At 32.3% G+C, this 17,951-nt stretch overlaps 1 protein-coding gene across 1 annotated transcript; it reads right to left on the reverse strand.

Annotated features, from left to right (window-relative positions):
* Positions 1–11,699: 11,699 nt before the first annotated feature.
* LOC108468647 (LOB domain-containing protein CRL1-like) lies at positions 11,700–12,717 on the reverse strand. Its single transcript, XM_017769523.2, has 2 exons — positions 12,370–12,717; positions 11,700–12,248 (listed from the first exon to the last, which is right to left on the reverse strand). Exons 1-2 carry the CDS (start codon positions 12,646–12,648, stop codon positions 11,835–11,837), a joined length of 693 nt encoding a protein of 230 aa, XP_017625012.1. The 5' UTR covers positions 12,649–12,717; the 3' UTR covers positions 11,700–11,834.
* Between the last annotated feature and the right edge of the window lie 5,234 nt (positions 12,718–17,951).

Raw genomic sequence — 17,951 nt, forward strand, 5'->3', positions numbered from 1 at the left:
TGTCTTTATGTTGATGATATGATTTATATGGGTTCAAATGAATCTTTTGTTGTTAAATTTAAAGATTGCATAATGAAGTTTGAATTGTCTACCTTGGTCTATTGTATTACTTTATTGGTCTTGAGGTGAAACAAGGTGTTGATGGGATATTTATTTCACAAAAGAATTGATCATTTGAAAAAGTTTAATGTGGCTAACTGTGAGGTTGTTGTCACACCCATGAATATTAATGAGAAGTTGTATCACGATGATGGAGCTGAAAAGGAAAATGCTACACACTTTAGAAGTCTTGTTGGCAGTTTAAATCATTTGTCTCATAAAAAATTGAATATTTCTTTCTCTATTGGAGTTGTGTCAAGGTTTATGCACAATCCAAGAAAGCTTTAACTTGAAGATGCAAAGAAAATTTTAAGATATGTTGCATGAATAGCCATGAACAGGATACAATATTCTAAAGTTTCAAATTGATTGGCTTTAGGGATAGTGACCGGGCTGGTAGAATGAAGATAGAAAGTGCAGACTAGGTTTCATTTGCAACCTTGGGTTTGGAGCAATTTCGTGGAGTTCAAAGAAATAGGAAGTAATGGCCTTATCAACCTATGAAAATAAGTATATAATTGCATTTTATTTAGCTTGTCAAGCAGTTTGGCTAAAGAGAATTTTTTTTTTATTTCAATCAAAAGCAGATAGGTTTGATGGAGATTTTTGTGACAATAGATTGACTATTGCTATGGCAATAACCTAGCTTTTCATGGTAGAACCAAACACACCAATATTCATTACCATTTTATTTAAAAGTCTTACTTCTATTGAAGAAATTATTTCAAAAGCTTGTGACACAAATGAGCAAGTTGCAAAAATTTTGACAAAGCCACTCTCGCAAGCAAAGAACATACTTTTCAAAGAACAACTTTGTGTATGTAGTTCTAAATCAAGAGGGAGTGTTGAACATTGATTCACCTTGATTCAAAGTTAACCTATTAATTTTGGAGTTAGTTGGATACTTGACAGAATAATTTTTCAAGATTTTTTGCTAATAATCACCTTATAGGATGTTGGTTTTGAGATATTTTAGGCTTGTAAGTTACACGTAAGCTTATATATATCCAGTCTTCATTGTTTTTTTCACCATTGAGTTTAGAAGCAATACAAATATTCCAACATTTTTTTCTTTATTTTGCGTGTTTTGCAATCTCTTTCATTTTTATATTACTTATTCTCAATAGGCAGGCACAAATATTTGAACAAATATGACATGTGGTGTCATCCAAGCTTCTCTTCCCTTAATGGAAGAAGATTTTACACAATGTTTTTAACTCAACCAAATAAGTAAGGAGTTGTGAGGATTAATTTCCCTAAAAAATGGAAGCATTATAGAAGTAATGACATTTGGAAGTTACATACGTGTAGGTCACAAGTAATCCTCAATTTCGCTATAACTATCAAGCCAAGCCACAAGACTTTTTTAGGTAAGACATATTTTTGGCACTATTTACCTTCATTCCACATTTCCATGAAACTTATAATTGGCTTAAGCATCAAAGAGTGCTTTAGAGTATTTTTGTCTAGTGCTTTTTAGTTGTTTTCTACCTTGTAATCCTAACTAAGCTTTGATTCATTCAACTTAACCTACTCATAGCTGATCTGTCTTAATTTGATATGTCAAATTAGGCTCTCTCGAACATTTGATAAGTTTGTTCTAAATTAGACTCTTTTTGATGTTTTTTTTTTTGTTGATTTTTAGTTTCTAGTGTTAATGGTAGTTTTTCTTTCATTTTGATCCTTTTGAGACCCAAATTGGCAAAAGCTATGTCATTGGGAGTTTAATGGTTTATTTCAGTGAGTAGGGTAATGACTATGACCAAAGCTTGAGGAAAACATAATTACTTTGGGTTTAATGACACCGACCCTCTATCATCTTAGAGGAGCAAAACTTCAACGAGAAACCTACCTAGTATAGTCTACAATGGATGTCACAGCACTAGATGTGCTGTGTCGTGACGCTGAGCCCCAATGGCTAGACTCCAAGCCTTCAAGGTGGTGACTACCAACTGATGGTTGAACTGAAGGAGCCTAAGGGCACTATTGAGGATGTCGCAACACCAACTAGTTTGTGTCGTGACATCAAGAACCCTCAAGCTAAGATAACACCTAATATCAAGGACATCTCGACACTAAAGCCTGACCGAGTGAAAATTATCGCAAGGGTAATTTTGTGTCTAGCACCAACTTAAGTGAACTTATGTATACTAAGGGCATTTTTGTCAAATTTTAGAGCTGTAAACTTAGTTTTATTAAAGGTATACTAGATGCAAAACATAAAAAATCCATCTTTATCATTTTTTTAGCTCTCTCTTTTGTTCCTTTCACTATTTTTAGGTTTTTAGTTTTTCCATTCTTAGCTTAGTTAGTTAGTAGCTATAAGTTTTTCAGTTTTACTATTGCTTTTAATTAGACACAAAACTTTATCTTGTTATTTTGGTTTCTCCTTAAAGTATTCAATAGATTTTCTCTTTGTGAACTTTCAGAAGTGTAAAAATCTCATATTTGGTTGTGCTTTCCTCACTTTTAGTGCTACTATCATCTTTAACAAAGACTCCTCCAAGAGTCCCCAAGAGCTCCTCAACTTTGTCATTTTATGTTTTATTTGATGAGTCATTTAAGCATGAACGTGAATGATATTTGCATGTTGATGATGAATAGGTACTAAATCTTATGATGGTTGGTTGGTTGGTTGATTGAAATGTTATATGGTTAGATTTTGGGCTATGGACTAAATTGAAAAAATTGGACTAAATCAAATAGACTTCAAAACCTAGAATTGGTGTCGCTAGGTGAACGTTTAGGTAGGTGAGACCGAGAGGAAAGCCTATTGCAAACCAATTTGATTGTCCCAATTTAGTTTAGTGAGGTCAAGAGTTAAACTAGATTAAATAATCTAATTGGGTAAGATGGTCACTAAAAGGTAAAATTGAACTAATTAGGAGTTTGAGAAATTTAGATCCCTAATTCACTAATTAACTAGTAACATGGATATTAATCAAACACTTTATCTCATTAGATTGATATTTTTGCACTTTTGTCTATTATTAAATTTAGTCCTCCTAGGTGTAGTTTAGTGTAATTAATCTTTGATGATGATTTGTCGTAATATAATACCTAGTGATTAGCTAGCTAGACTTATTAGTTGCATGCATTATCATTGTTAGTCACCTTATCGCCCGGTCTCTCTTGGGTTCGATCCTTGAAATAGTTCGTGTTTTGTTGTAACACACAAATATTAAAATTGACTTGTCACACTTGCAATCAAGCTGCTTGAATTTCTGATAATGTTGTGTTGATTTTTTGTTCGGTGTTCCTATGCCATGGCACAATCAGCTGCAACAAGGCATCAACAATTGACGCCATCTATAGGAACGTAAGCAAAAAGCCGCCTTCTAAGCTATCTAGCTTAATTGTAGATACCCAAACCTTTGAAACACAAAAATCAATTTCCTCAACTTCCTTCAATCCACCAATGGTTACTTTAGGTTCAAGTCCTCTAACGAGGTTCAGCACAAGAAAATTGATGACAGAGGCTTCAAAAAGCATAGAATTGATACAATCCTTCAACATCAGAATCTATACTTCATTGTGGCTTTTGTGAAGCCATATGTTAATGTAATTGTACTTTATATTTATTCCAAAAGTTATATACCAAAGCTTATGTTTGTGATCATTACATTAATTTTAAGCCAGTCATTATTAACAAGTTTTGAAGCGTTTATGATACTTATGTTGCTTGGTTGATTACTTATGTTTTGTGGATGATGTTTTTGGATATTTTCTATTAATATTTTGATGAATGTTTGAGATGTGATGTTACTTGTGTTGATATGCTAAGAACATGATTCTAGTTTCCTTATCTACATTTCTACAACAATTATTTTTTCAAAAAAAGCCAAAGTGAGATATTTGACATGATATTTGTAGTTAATTTAGTGATCTTGTATAAAAAAATAGGTAAACCCCATCATTTGGTCTATTGGTTAAGGGTGTTTACTATATCCTCAAAGTCATGGGATCGATCCACAGGTCATACCTATGGTAGTTTAAATGGATGCGTGTGTAGATGTTTAAGTTTGAGATTCTACTATAAAACAAAATAGTAAATGGGTAAATTAGAATATTTATCTTTCCATTTACAATGCGATATGCGAGAAATTTGGATAATCATTATATTTATCTTAAGGGTTAATTTCATAGATAGTCTCTCAACTATAATTTTTTTTTTCATTTTAGGCACCAAAAATAAAAAAGTTTGCAATTTAAGCATCAACGTTATATAGTTCGGTTATTTTGACCACTCCCATTAAAATCACAAACGAGAAGTTGTTATGAGAGTTAAAAATCAATATAATAACAAATTTAGCCCACAAATTTTACATATTATATTGATTTTTCATAATTTTATAAAATTAACTCTCAAAATTTACAAATATTCTCAATTTGATCACAATTCTAGAAAATTCTAAGAAATGTATAAAAATACATAAATATTTTAAAAATAATAATAATAATTTTAAAATTTATATTGATGTTAATATCAAAGAAAAATAATTAATTAATATTAAATAAAAAACTCCCCACCACACCTCGTCCCCCTCTCTCGTTCCCCCACCCCACTACTATTTAATTTCTCTGTCCACTTATATAAAAAGTTGTATCTCTACCAACACGATTGACTCAACCCATTTGTTTTCCTTATTTTTCTCATATCCTCTCATTTCTATGATTTAGTAGAACATGGTGAGAAGAAGTCTTTTAACTTTATATGAACTATTGTTGTTAATTAGAACAAATCTTGAAATTACACAAGCTTCAATTGAATGTTGGGTGGACGGATGTTTTAAGAAAAAAAATTTGTATTTTATTAAGTGAATAAACATTTTTTTATTTTACATTATTTGTTTTTCTCTTTTTTTTATATTTCTCTATTGAGTTGATTAATTATTTAATGGTGTAACATCTCCTCACCTATATAAAGAAATTATTCAAGGGCTTAAGATAAATTAAGATGAGTATATTTTATTTTTAGAGAATAGTGTCAAGTAATTCATTGAGAGATTGTATATATATGGAAATGGCTAAAGTGGTGCTTTAACCATAATGGTTACTTTTTTCAAAGCTGTACTATGACCACAACAGTTGAGTTCTCTATTAAGAGAATTTGTATCTAGCCAGAGTAATAGAAGTAGTGCATAACCACAAGAAATGACTTCTATATGTCATTTATATTTTTAGAGAGTGATATAAGTGATGCTTTGACCATTATGGTCTTCTTCTCCATTATGTATACTTGTACATAAGAGAGTGATAGAAGTGGAGCATTGACCATGATAATCAAATTCTCTACCAAGATAATTTGTATTTTAGAAGAGTAATGGAAATGATGTTTTAACCATAATGGTTGACTTTTCCATTAAAAGAACTTTTATTTTAAGAGAGTGACGGAAGTGATGCATTGACCACAATGATCAACTTCTCTACTATTTTGGAAAGTAATGGAAGTGGTGCACTAACTACAACAGTCGTCTTCTCCACTAAAAAAATTGTATTTGGAAGAGAAACAAAAGTGTCGTTTTGACCACAATGGTCGAATTCTCCATTAAATGTACTTATGTAGAATAATTAGTTGAGTTAGCTAAGCATCAAAATTAAGAAAAGCAAGCTAACAATTGAAGCCTGTAAGAATGTAATTACACATAAAAATAGAATAACCTTCAAACCCATATGTAAAACCATAAGTAAGGCATGTTTCCCTAAATTGAAATATATACCTTTTTATCATCACTTAATTGTTCCTCATCTTTCCATGGTAATTTTTTCTTAGAGAATCACACTCGTGTAGGATGTCCAATGATCCTATGGAAATGGCAATACATAGGACTAGATTTTTCTTCATTTGTAGGTTGACGCTCAACATTAGACAGACAAACACTACGAGCTTTTTTCGTAAAGAATGAGAACAATAGTGGAAAGTATCTTCCTTCACTACTAAGTTTGAGCTTCTAAAATAATTTCTCTTTCTTTGAAATAAAGAAATCACCCTCTTTTCGATGAAAGTGATATGTCAATCTCTTATTTCCTATGATAGTATTATTGGTTTTTCTCGTAGCCTCTACCAAGCTAGGAAAGAAGGCAATGACAAATTTTGCAAGTAAAGTTGAAATTTGTCAAACATACCTTAGATGCACACTTTAACAAATTGCTTTTCATCATAAGCTTCATGCACATCTAAAATCTTTTCTCTAAAGCACTGAATGCAATGCAAGACATCCTCTTTTGGTCTCTAATATTCTCTACGTAAGTCAACAAGACTAATCTTCTCTTGGGTGGAAAAGAACTCTTCAAATATTACATACATATGGTTCTCTGATTCCAAAAAACCAGGTTTGAGGTTAACATAACAAGTATATTCCTTCCCTATCAATGACTTAGAAAATTCTTTTAACTTTAAAACATCATCCAACCTAGCTATTCCTAACCTCTCCACAAATTTCATCAAATTCTCATAGGTGTTGCTAGAATTTTTATTGAATTGCTTAAATAAAGGATTAAAGTAGTCCTTGGGCTATGGTTCGGCAACTACCCTAGCAAGGTATGGTAGTTTGAGATCAAACTCAAAGAAATTATAACATTTGTTTTTTTTTTCTTATTCTAACAACCTTTGAAGTTATTCTTTGAAGACAAAACCTTGTGTTTTAGTGGGTTGTGCCACCAAGAAGGATTCTCCAAGTTGAGAATTTATGGTGATATGCTTTCCTATAGAAACGGTCAAGGTGTGGGTGGTACGAATGTTTGTGTTTATGTTGTTGGTTGCACCAGTTTTCATAGGAAGCACAATATTAGAAGCATTTGATGTATTTTCTCCATTTCCACTGTGGATATAAATGGCTCTAGTAGAAGTGCTTCCTGAGGATTTGATCAGAGAAGGAATGTGGTTGGAAAATGGTGTGTCTTGGAAGATTGTTTCCATCATCTTTTTGTTATTCTCCTCTAACATTTGCATCCTTTTGTCGCTTGAATTCATCATCTTTATCAAGTCTTGAATGTATGAAGGGATTGGATTATCTAAGCTTTCAAAACCCTTTGTAGTTTCGGTAAAAATTAAAGGAAACATATGACTAGTGTTTCACTAAATGTAATCGCTGCTCCCCAGTAGAGTCACCAATATGTAAAATGTTCTTTTGGTAATGTGAGGAGACGTTAAATCTAGCAAAACAAGATGTCGTAGAAAGATGGTTGATCTACCGTAATTCGGTGTAGCAAATTAAACTAGTTTTCACATTTAAGAGCTTTAATACAAGCATTTTTGTGATGTTTTAGTTAAGTTTTCTTAGTTTTGTTTATATTTAATAAAATGTGCAAATTGAGTCTTTTATTGACCTCAGGGGATAAATGAGGTTTGAGGGTGAGCTAATGCACTTTGTGAGTGTGCAGGAGACCATTAGAAGGTGTACTAAATGGATTTTGGTTGCTATGTCGCAACCCAGATGATTTAATGTCTCAACATAAGGAGCAGAATGGAGAAAACTCAAGACTGCCTTCGATGTGACGACATAGAGAAAGGGTGTCGTGACATACCTCTGAAGATAGCTAAAGAGGAGTATACTGATTGCAACGTTGTGACACAAGCCCTGGTATGTTATAAAATCGACTCTGTGATGGAAATTAAACACGAAAAAAGGCATTTTGGTCTGCACAATCAAACTTAAAGCTCGAGAATGTCAGCTAACCTAGGGTTAAGGACGACAACCACCTAAAGGCTATAAATAGGCTCATTTGTCACTTGTTATGGACATCATTCATTTATCCTAAATTCTCTGTGTAAAATATAGTTTAGTATTTTCTTTCATTCTTAGGTTTTAGATTTATTTCAGTTGTTCTTGTTGATATCAAGAGATCTGAATTGTGGAAGCATTCAAACTTTGTGGATTCACAAGGCTCTTTCGTCTACTCTATCTTATCGATTTAATTAGCATACTTTCTCTTTACATCGATTCTATATTGTCTATAAAAGCCATGAAGAATTAATCCCTCTATGGGGGATGAACGAGTAGAGGTATGATTTGTTAACTATTTTGTAGGGTTACTCAACGGATCAACTACAAACCCTAGGCCTAACGACCTTAGGAAGTCATAAAGGTGGGAATTAACCCAAAATTGGTATGGTCCATCCGTGAACACCTTTACCCTAAGGCAGTTTGAACTGTAAGGTTGGAAGATAAGTAGTTCTTGCTGACTCCTTATGTTAGTGGAAGATCGGAAGATCCTGTTAAGGTAGCCGCTAGTTGACTGATGAAAAACCCAAAATGACAGTTTATGGATATTACCGAAGCGAGCTAATCATCCATAATCAAGATTTGATTTATTCTCTCATTCTATCTCTTGAAGTCTATTTCTTTTATGTTATTTTGTCTTTATTATTATAAAAACCCTAAAAATCTTTTATTTTGTATTTTTGTACTATAACTAATTTAAAAGCACTAATTAGATCTTTTAGTCTTTAGGTTAGAATTGATCTAGCACGAGCCTCCCTTGGGTACGATCCTCGGAGTACTCAGCTACTTCGTCGTAAATTTATATTACAACTTGACCCGTATACTTACGGATACCACCTTGTCCTTCTATATTTTATTTCAGTATTCACACTCTAGATATTAAAACGTCCAAAGGCGGTCAATGGCAAAGAGAAAGATCAAAGCAAACTTTAGAAAATAGGTGTTGTGGTAGACGGTGGTGATGGACACAATAAGGGGCTGAGAAAGGTAAGAGCTATAATGGTTGTTGCGTAGAAAAAAAGTTAAAAAGAGAATTTTAGAGTACTTAGTCTGCTCCCAAAAGATTAAAAAAAAATCCAAAAATGAGACTTGCAAACCTATATTTATAGGTCTTGAAAAAGGAAGTTAAAAAGGGCAACAGTTATGAAGAGAAAGTGGCCATGAATGTGCTAAAATAGTAGATAGTGGGATTAAGAGGAGTTGATTGAATGTGAGAAAATGGAAGGTAAATTATATAGATAATGAGTATAATGACCGTTACATTGAACAAATGGTACAGTTACACCTAAAGCCTTTCTTGCCAAAATGTTTAAGTGGGCATAACTTTCATGTAACTTAAGTACAAGTTCTTTCTATATATCAAGGTTACATTTTGCATTGAGATATTCAAACTTGAATGTGCACTTATCTGTTCACCGAGAAAAATCTTTATCTTGTGCGAATTATTGGAATCAAACTATTGTATTAGTTTGTACAAACTTTTGTGAGAAAACTTTAGCTGATAAGAGTTTTTTTTTTTTTTTTTGCACAACAAGATATTAATATTATTAATATCAAAATAAAAGAAGAGTACACCGCTACTAACAGGATCCCCTACATAAGCAGTGAAAACTTAAAATAAGAAAAAAAAGACAGTAATAACAAGTTTGGAAAATAGAAGAGCAATCAACCTCGAATCAAGAAAGCTCGTCAAAGAAGCCCCAATCTAGCAAAAGTTTTTTAATTATAATTGTATGAAAATGAATCTACAACGTTTGAAAGTGTGGTTGACCTTAAATCATCTCTTGTTGCATAAGGTTATAGTGAATTTTTGTTTGTACAAGACCTCAAGATGTAGAATTAGATCAGAACCACGTAAACAATTGTCTGTGTTCATTATTTACTATGTTTTTGGACGTTGTTTCTTAAGTTGCTAAACAAATAACTACTCAACATTTTATTTGCTCGATCAATGTAAATTTTATTCCATAAAAAAAAAATACCTCTAAAGAGGTTTCAAAAATATCCCGATGATCACGTAACCCAAGATAACTAATCTACAATTTTAACACTTAATAACATTCCTAAATGATTAGTTTCAAAAAAAAAAAAACATTACCAAATGACAAAACAAAAACACCTCAAATCATAAATCATAAAATTAAGAATTTTCTAATTTAAACAATTTCAACTCAAAGCAACATGCAACTGCAGCCACTTTTCTTGGTGAGAAATTTCCCAGACATGAATGCTAAATTGGGTTTGTAGCATTTCTACTACTCAAAATGCTTTGTCCTCCAAGTAAAGATCTTATCTTACATGCTTCTTTATTTCAGAACTCATAAATGAAACCTCAAAAAGGAAATTTTACATGTGAATCAGATAAAATTTGCATGCTTATAATTAACAGTCTGTAAGAAGAATTTCATTAATCCTCAGCTTTGACAGAGATGTTGCACTTAGTCATCCTACACGCCACAAAATACAAAAAGGCATTAATCGAACAAAAAAGGAATAATCTTATTAAAAGCCTTCCAACTACATCAAATTCTTGCTTGCTTTTACTTCACTAAGATCATTTCAAAATGCATCGACAATATGCCTCGGGTGTGTCAACTTTCACAATATGCCATTGCTTTTAGATGTCATTTGCAATTTTGGGAGAACTTAAGTTCAAACCTTAGAGAGGATATTATTGAGAGGGTAGTCACTAACCCCAAAAGAATTAAACTTTCCTAGATAAACATAAAAAATATCTTGGTTCTATTTAAATAAAGACTAAAATTTTATGTTAAAGACCCAAATGCAGGAACACAGCCAGCTAGCTTCAGTTGCATATCTAGTTCAGTAAGAATCGAGTAGAACTCATCTGAAGCAAGGTGAGACTTATCAGATGCAGCAAACTGATGAATTTTGTTCTCCATTTCAATTCAACTAGGCCCAGGGCATCTCTTTTCTACGCCTAATTCTCTCATTATTTGCCTGCCTGGCCCTAAGGTTGCGGTATTGATCCGCAAACTGTGTCTGTGTGACAATTTAGGTGAGTATGGGTATGTGAGTTTGAAATGTACTGAATAATAATAATTAAAAAAAGTATCCATGTTAACTAAAAGAGTACAGAAAATGCACCCCAAGCAACAGATTTTGGTTCCAGCTTCATGCACGAATAGAGCGTCTTCAAGCAACCCAGCTTTGATCAAATTTTTCCCAGAAACCACTGATAGTGGAAACATTAGGGAAATAAATAATAAAAATGCTTAAAACAATATAAATTTCGGATCATAATCTGTGTAATTAACTCTTAACAGCTAGGTGACGTTTCAGATTTCATCATCTATCATCTTTTTTCTATTCCAAGTTGAGGCATTTTATTTTATTATATTTCTCTTAGGATCATAATCATGTGTATTAATAGAAATAATGCAAGCATACTCTCCCCAGTTTTCATCCTCATAGTTCAAACACAATGAATAATTATAGATCATTAAATCTTTGATAAAATTGATCATGTTGTATATATGTTCTTGACAGTATGAGAGAATTAACTACCTTTTATATTATTTCAGCAAATAAGACTCATGTACTTGCAAATAAACAGAGTTTATAAAGAGCAATGCTTAAATACATAGATTAAGTAGAGCCTTAAATAAATTTATTTCTAATATCAGGATTTATAAAGAGAAAGTATGTGTAGAAAAGGAACTAAAAAGGACGACCGTAGTTTATTAGGTCAAAAATTGATATCCCTAGTAGAAATCGGATAAATTTCTCCAGTTTTGTCAGAGAGAGGAAATATTACACTACTATATAAATTAATATTCCAGGGTTACACTAGATTAAACATAAAACAAATATAGTATGGTAGATTTTAGGATTTCTGATTTTATGAACATTAATTTAAATTTTTAGGGTTCCTAGCTCTTATTTATAGCCACAGAAGGTGCATATAAATTTATCTTAAAATGTGCACCATGCAATATTTCAAAAACTGGAAGATGGGAATGATGCCTTCACCAGGTTTTAATCCTTTCATCATCTTGAATGTTGAGCATAGCCAAAGGCCATTGCTTGAAGATCATCCACATCCTGAAAATTACCCCATTGTCTGTTGTTTGTTAGCATGTCAAAGGAAGACATGGAACGCGGAGCATCCTCAAAAGTTGTAGTAAATGAGACATAATCTTCTGATCCTGATGAGATGCCTGAGTTTCCGAAATTGCCTAATGAGCTGGTTGGATCCGACAACCCATATGAACTTGTAGAGAGATTTGTGTTAAAATTTGGTGCCATGCTTGAATTATTTGGGTGAAACCAAGTTTGAACATCTTGGAGATTATGAACCTTTCCAAAGTATTTGTCATTAGGGTTTGCAGTAACAGAGACACTGGGAATGCTCTGAGCTGCTTCTGCCTTGAGAGAAGCAAGCTGTGCCTGTAGATTGACAACCTGTGCAAATTTTAAACAAGAAAAGGCAGTAATTAGATCTCTACTTGAAAGTCAAGTTAGGGTTTTCAGATCATCAAGTTTTTACATCAAAAGGAAGGTCAAAGGGTACTGGTCGCAAAACCTGTTGTTGGAGAGCAAAGATGTGAGAAACACAGCCATAAATGGGGTCCTGGAGCCTAGCTTGAGCTTCATAAGAGATGGTGAGAGCAGCCTCAGAGCGGTCACTGAGAGGGAGGTGAGCAAGCAGCTTTGACACATTGCTTGCACCAAAAACCTTATGGATGGCTGCAAAATGGGTTGCACCTTGTTCATGGCAGAAATAAGGTGCAAAAACACACCCTCTAACACATTTCCTCCTCAAGAACTTGCAGGCACCACAAGGTGAACCACAACCTGTCATCTTGCGCTTTTTCTCTTTGGTGGGTACTTTTATTTTGGTTCTTAGAGAGAGAGAGAGAGAGGATAGGTTTGAGCTAATTGGTATTATCATCAAAAGGGGATTTTAAACACCGGAGGAAGAGGGAGGTGGATCATTTAATAATCAATTGTTAATTACAATCGGTCCCCTTATTGGGCTACATGTTTAATTGTTTATTTCCCTTTTAAAAAGCCCTCTTGCAGCCTTGCATTCTCTCAAAATGATGTTCAATTCCGTATCCTTCTACGAAAAAAGAAATAGCATCAAACAAAAGCCATTTCTATTTGCTTCATCATTGCATTTATTACTAATTTATATGCTTTCATCTTGGTTCTTGTTCCTCTGTGGAATACACGCATATATACTTTTACTAGTCAAGAATGAAAATGAAGATTAATTCAGGTTTTTCCTTTTAAATATTTGGCGTTTAAGGTTTATAAAGACAAGGGTAGAGCTGGCTATGTATGTATGTATGTATGTATTGAAATTCTTTAGTTAAGCTAATCACACGACAATAAATTAATATATTAACCAAACACTCTGTACTTTATCTCAAGAACATATATAAAATTCCTTGGGTTTCAAATTTTCTTTCTCCCCTTCATAATAATTCATGGAGATGAGCTATTTTTTCTTTTTAGTAAAACCTTTAGTTTTTAGGGACCTTCTCCGGTCTACAATATAAAATATTCTACTGATATGAATATATATGTTTTTTTTATTGAGAAAAGCTCAATTTCATAAAACTTACTATATTTTTCAAAGTTTTCATAATCAGTATATTGATTCAATCAATTTGCCCAATTTAATTAAATAAATTATTAAAATAAAATATTAAAAATAAAAAAATCTAATTTAATCAATTTAATCTTAATTTAACCAAATTTTTAATCTATTTTAATTCATTCATTTGAATTTTCTAGATTAATTCATTTGAAAATTTTTTTAAGTCAATTCTCAAATTAATTTCCGATCTAACCGGTGGAATAATATTCAATCAAATAACCAGTCTCTAGACTAATACATTAGTCTTGAATTAGATATATGAATATAAGTTTGCGTTGGGATTTAAAACCTATATATAGGGTGTAATTAGTTTTTCAGTTTGAAGAAACAACATATTACTATAAAAATATTTATCTTCATGATTTCAGGTCTGAAATCTGCAGCAGCATGTGTGGCTCAATATTATTATTTAAATATGCAAATAATGAGAAGAAGTTGCTGCTTCAGTCAGAGGTAGTTGATGATCAGGTAGCTGAAGCCAATGATCGATAATGGCGCATACATAGGTATAAGTACATATTGCCAAATTGATTGGAGATTAAATAGTCACACCCATCCATTCATCTACCCGCTATAAACAATCATGGAAATGAAATTCTTAGAAAGAAATTATCTCGTTTTGGTGACCTGATATGGTATAGTAGTGCTGCTCTAGATATGATTACAATCTAGTACCTAATAGCTATATATAGGATCAAAATAATAGTGGTCCCTCTCCCTTTGCTATAATCCACCTGAAAGTTGACTTTAAAATTTTCCTATATGATTAGATGAGTTGAGAACCCTAAAATTATCATGCTGCATTAATTACCTTTTGATTGATGTCAAAGTATCTCATATCTACATGCATGGTAATTTAGAAATTTTGATCTATCTATACTAATATATCCACATATTTTTTTTATATAAATAATTCAAAGTTTAACTAACATAATGCCAAGAGAGGACATGAAATGGTCGGAAGCATATATTCGAAAAAGGAATGGAACAAAAGATAGTGACAGTGGAAGGAAGACGAAGAACGTATAGGAGAAAGGGAGAGAGGGGATTTATTTGTTTTGTTGTTTATTAATTTTGAAAATTATAATGTATTAATTTGGATTAGTTTAAGTAGAGCAGGTACAGGGTTTGTCTGAGGCAATACAGTATTTATCATCATTAATTAATCTTAATTTATAATCATTAATCCACTTTCAGTCACCCTTAATTCTCACAAACCCAACATGTAGACCTTCCCCCATTCTGCATCTTTGCCCCCACAGTCCCACACTCCAACCTCTTCTAATAATAATGTTTAATCATGTTTACTGATATATAAAATTAATACATAATTTTGATTGAATATTATACAAATAATGCATGCATTAAACGAAATATGATGATTGAATATATAATATTATTAAATTTATACTTTTTTTGTCAATATTATTCACTTATGAGTAATAGTGATGGAAACTAACAAAAGCATGTTTCCGGAAAAAATGTAAATAAGAAAATTTTGCTTCCTACATTTTAATTTTAATTTTTCCTTTCATTTTCATTTTTAAAAACAAAAAAATTTGTCGTGAAGCATGTGTGTGTTTCTTTTCTTTTCTGTTATTTAAAAAGTTGCCAAAGGAGCCTTATATAAAATAGGGTTATGAATATGACAAGGCTCACCTATACTAAGAAGAATTGGAGAACACAAGTGGACATGTAGACAAGGATTGGTGCTTTGCTGATCATGGCATTGGCATCGATCGTCCTGATTGGCAATGGCAGCCATTATCCCACCATTGCCCAAAATGGCTTTTCTAACTCGTGTATTTTGTTGGCCACTTAACCCCATCAACATACAAAGATGGCAAGGCATTTTCTTTTTAATTTTTTTTATGGGGATTATTAAAATATTATTAATTACCTTTACATAATAATGTAGGTGGGGTTTTGATTAATCTCAATAGGAGTTAGCAATCTTGAAATCGTAAAAATATAGTACGTTTAATTTGTAAATACCAAAAAAGATATAGTAAATGCAATTATTAATATTTCAAAACTACATGTACCAGAAAAATATATTTGAACCTATAAAATTCTAACTAATGTGATCGTGGACAGATGAAGCAGATACTGCCAACTCTCATTGCACCTAATTAAGCTTGCTTTGTGGTGGACAGTAATATAATTAACAATGTACTCATTGCGAAGGAGATTGTGTACTCTATGCAGAATCGAAAAAGGCAGAAAGGTCGGATGGCGTTCAAAGTTGATATAAACCCATATGATCGCATCCGTTGAGAATTCAAGCATGACTCCTTAGTTGATGCAGGCCTACCGAATCATTTAACTCATGTGATTATGCATTGCATCTCAAGCTCTTCAATGCAAATATTGTGGAATGGGGCTCCAACCTTCTTGTGGGATTAGGCAAGAAGATTTGTTGTCCTTTATTTGTTTATCATTGGAATGGAAAGATTTGGGCATGGAATTTGTGAGGCAATCACAAGGAACGTGTTGAGGCAAGTTGTGGATTAACATTTCAAGTGGCATTCAGTAGTGGCCATTACCATCATCCCCGCGACAAAATATTTGAGCTAGTAACCATATTGATATTTTGGAGATATGGAAGCCCAACTTTGGAAACCATCCGTTACTTTGTGAAGATCGGGTTGGATCAGATTGAACATATACAACCATTTGATTATGGAGAATTGTTCAAGACTGCATTGAAGATTACCTTGAAGAATGAATCTCCTTAGATCGCATTTTATTGGACATTATTAGTATATTACTTTTGCTATTTTGTAGTTGTTGATTATAAGAGGTTGGATTACAATCAATCTTTAGTATGTTAGCAAGTCTAAAAACTTCTATATATTACGAGACTCCTATAGGTCTTGGATAAGAGCATACTGAGAGCACTTTATTTGTTCATTGATGAATTTATTATGCAAGTGCAATTGAAGAGTAAACCAAACATGTTTATAGTTTATGTTCTCAAGGGGGATCTCTATACTTAGAGAGTGATAGAGTGTGATTCAGTTGTTGTATTGTGGATTAAAGATAGTAGAATTACTCAGGCCCTATAAACGTAGAAAAATTTAATTGCATAAACAAACCTGTGTTCTTTGTTATTTTGTTTACACAGTTTTCGTAAAACACTTCCATTCAACTTACACAATTCAAACAATTAACGAATTTAGGTCTTAACAATTAGTATCAGAGCCTAACACTTACTGTAATTAGTGGTGAAACCTGGTGTTATTAATTACTAGCATTGGAAGGATCTTTGAATACTCGTCCCACTATGTTAGAAAAAGGTAATTGTCCTTATTGGAAGGCTAGAATCAAATGGAGATTTTACCTTTATTTAAAGCTTTGTTTCATTTAATTTATTGTATATATTTTTACTTTTTTTAATTTTAATTTAGAACTCCCTTATCTTTATTTTTATTTTTATTTTACTTGTTTATTAAAGAAATAAAATTATCACTAGTCTCTATGGATATGACCCTGCTTGATACTATTTACTAATCTTATATTTTGAAATAGGTCTTTATTTTTTTAGGTCTTGACAGTCTATCAAGCATACTTCAGGCACACTTCAAGGAGATCCTAAGCTACCATTTGTTATAAAGAAGTCCAAAATGAGAGGTCATTATACCCCATATCCACCTTTGGTGATTAAATCATCAAATACAGGCAATGATAGTGATGTTCCTTTTAATAGCCTAGAGGATGCTTTCAAAAATATGTTGAAGAAAATGGAAGTGTTATACCAATTAAATGATTTTTTAGAGAAGAAGTTTCCATTCTAAAAAGGAGAAAAAGAAAGGCTCAAAATCGTGGTCAAAGAGAAAGATTATGTCATTTTTTATCTTAGAAAGGCTAACGAAACACTTGATGAGGCTATCAAGAAAAAGGATGAAATTATTGTTAAAACTGGTGCAACCTTGAAAGCAAATGAACATGAGTTAAATGATGTTAAAGCCACTTTCAATAAATATGAATGCCAAAGTGATGAGATCTCTGCTATTGGGAGATCTAAACCCGGTTGTAATTAACTTGGTAAGAAACATATATCTCCTACGGATTTTGTTAAATCTAAAGATATGGTTGCTACTATTGGAAAAATCCAATTTCATACAACCGTTTTGTCATAGAAGAAAATTAAAATTTTGAAAACTGAGTCGTTTTATAATATTTATAAGAATAAACTTTTCCCGAAACTTACATGTGGTTTATGCTAGATGAATCCTAGACATTCTCGGCTTTCGATCAAACGACCTTCTCCACTATTCTCGTACCATAAATTTCTTCAAGTGTGGGCTCGAACAATCACAAACCAAACACAGAATCAGAAACAATTTATTACTAGTGTAGAAATGTAATTCTCTTTCAATAGAAACTGACAAAATTGTTATTCCCAAAAAATAGAATTTATACTTAGAAAATAAATTCTCACTATTTTCAGGCAAAATAACAATATTGAAAACTTATATGAACTATTGTGAATAGAT

The sequence above is a fragment of the Gossypium arboreum genome, chromosome 8 (assembly GCF_025698485.1).
Source record: "Gossypium arboreum isolate Shixiya-1 chromosome 8, ASM2569848v2, whole genome shotgun sequence".
NCBI lineage: Eukaryota > Viridiplantae > Streptophyta > Magnoliopsida > Malvales > Malvaceae > Gossypium > Gossypium arboreum.